Below are 2192 nucleotides of genomic sequence, written 5' to 3' on the forward strand. Positions count from 1 at the left end.
TGAATTAAACACATTTAAAACCATATTAGTTACATCAACACTAACAATATCCCAATATTTCTGATAAAAGATAGCAGGCATACCATCAGGCCCAGGTGCTTTGGTTGGATGCATTTGCTTAAGAGCTGCTCTGACCTCCTTCGCTGTGAAATCCTTAGTAAGTTCCCCATTCATCTCCTCGAACACCTTTTCCTGAATTAGATTTGCCACCTCTTCCATTCGGGACGGGTTCGAGGAAGTATAAATATTTTCAAAATAACTGGTGACTGTTCTAACTATCCCATCCTTACTATCACACCAAATATCTTCATCATTCCACAATCCCACAATTGTATTCTTCCTTCTCCTCTCTGAGGCGCGGTGGTGAAAATATTTAGTGTTGCGATCCCCTTCCCCTAGCCATTGTACTCTTGACCTCTGCTACCACCACACCTCCTCATCATCCAACAAGAGATTAATCTCTTTTCTCAGTTTATTAATTTCAGCCCCATGTTGAAGTGCAATATCATTTTTTAATAGCTCACTTAGCTTTTCCTTCTTCTCTTGAATCTTTTTTGGAATCTGCCCAAACACAGCTTTGCCCTACTTGGCTAGGTTGTCCGCACACATTTTAAGCCCTACACTGAAACTACTTGGGTCATGGAGATTATTGTTAGCATTCCAAACCTCCTCCACCAATCCCCTACAATCAGCCTGTCTTGTCCAGATAGCCTCAAATAAAAATCCACGCTTACCACGCTTATTAAGAGCATGAGAATCAGCAAGTAATAGGGGGCAATGGTCAGACGTGGTATCTTCTAAATGCTGAACCCTTACATTTGTGAAGTGCTCTATCCAATCTGGAGTTGCAAAAGCCCTGTCCAATCTCAGATAGACTCTATCACTACCTTCCTGTTGATTGCACCATGTAAACTCAAAACCCGAGAAACCTAAATCTTTAAATCCACACCTATGAATAATATTTCGGAAAGCTTCCATCTGATTTTGGGGTCTCGGAGCTCCCCCTAATTTTTCTTCTACTGATATAATCTCATTAAAGTCGCCAAAACATAACCAAGGCAAAGTAAATTGAAGATTAAGAGTATCGAGATACCTCCAAGATTCTTTCCTCTGATGTGTCTCTAGATGCTCATAAAATCCAGTCAGCCTCCATTTGAACCCAGACTCTTCTTCTACTACTACTGCATCAATGTGGTGTCTTGAGTAACTCTTGATCTCCAAATTTACTTCCTTCTTCCAGTACATTGCCAAGCCTCCTCCTCTCCCTTTCCCTTGAACATAAAGACCATTAACAAAACCCAGTTTCATCTTCAGCTTTTTCACTCCAGCAATCATCATTTTAGTTTCCGATAAGAAAACCACTTCGGGATCCCACCGCCGCACAAGACTGCACAGCATTCCTACTGACCGGGGGTTCCCAAGCCCCCGGAAGTTCCAACCTAAGGCCATCATGGCTCCCGGCGGTGCTGCACAGCAGTCACCGCCGCTTCCTTAGTGTTTTTCTCCTGCTTCCTCTTCAACTTTCTATTCTCTCCTGCTTCTAATTCTTCTAGCTTTCCCGTTCTTTTAATTCCACTTCTTTTTTCCTGGCCCAATACATCTTCTTCTTTAGTTAGGCCCTTCTCCTTTGCAAGCCTTTTCCAGCTCCCTATAGTCTTAGGCCCCAAATCTTTAGTCTTATGGCCCAAATCTAAAAACCCATCTTCCTTATATTCTGAGAAATCCATGAGGGCTTGACCGGGCTTGTAACTTCCATTTCCTCTAATATAAGCCCACTTTGACAGCCCATTACTGATTGGTCTATTCCTGGTGCGTCACCTTCACTTCCAATATTTTCAAAATTCAAAAATTTTCTGATAGCACGTGTAAGATCAGACATCTCAGCATTTGGTGGACTTATCGCCGAGTTGTCCCATCCACTAGAGTGACAAGCCGCCTGACTTGCTGTCCGTCCATCACTGCCCACGTCACCCCTTCCATCTTGCTTTTCGGTAAACTGATCCACAATACCGCTTCCACCTCCTTCTCCACTGCCAGCCATGGCTTCCTCCGCTCCTTTTGATTGAGCCACAAACTGTCGCCTGTTATTGCTTGATGGCCGGTTCACTTCTTTTCTCAGCTTTATCTTTTTCGGCCCTCCTTTAGAGCTTCCATTGACTCTTATCCATTCGCCATACTGATATTCTACCGCT

At 43.3% G+C, this 2192-nt stretch overlaps 1 protein-coding gene across 1 annotated transcript; it reads right to left on the reverse strand.

Annotated features, from left to right (window-relative positions):
* Positions 1 to 582: 582 nt before the first annotated feature.
* Positions 583 to 1449, reverse strand: LOC115970311. Its single transcript, XM_031089963.1, has one exon. It carries the CDS (start codon positions 1447 to 1449, stop codon positions 583 to 585), a length of 867 nt encoding a protein of 288 aa, XP_030945823.1.
* Between the last annotated feature and the right edge of the window lie 743 nt (positions 1450 to 2192).

This window comes from Quercus lobata, chromosome 12 (assembly GCF_001633185.2).
Source record: "Quercus lobata isolate SW786 chromosome 12, ValleyOak3.0 Primary Assembly, whole genome shotgun sequence".
In the NCBI taxonomy this organism is placed as follows: Eukaryota; Viridiplantae; Streptophyta; class Magnoliopsida; order Fagales; family Fagaceae; genus Quercus; species Quercus lobata.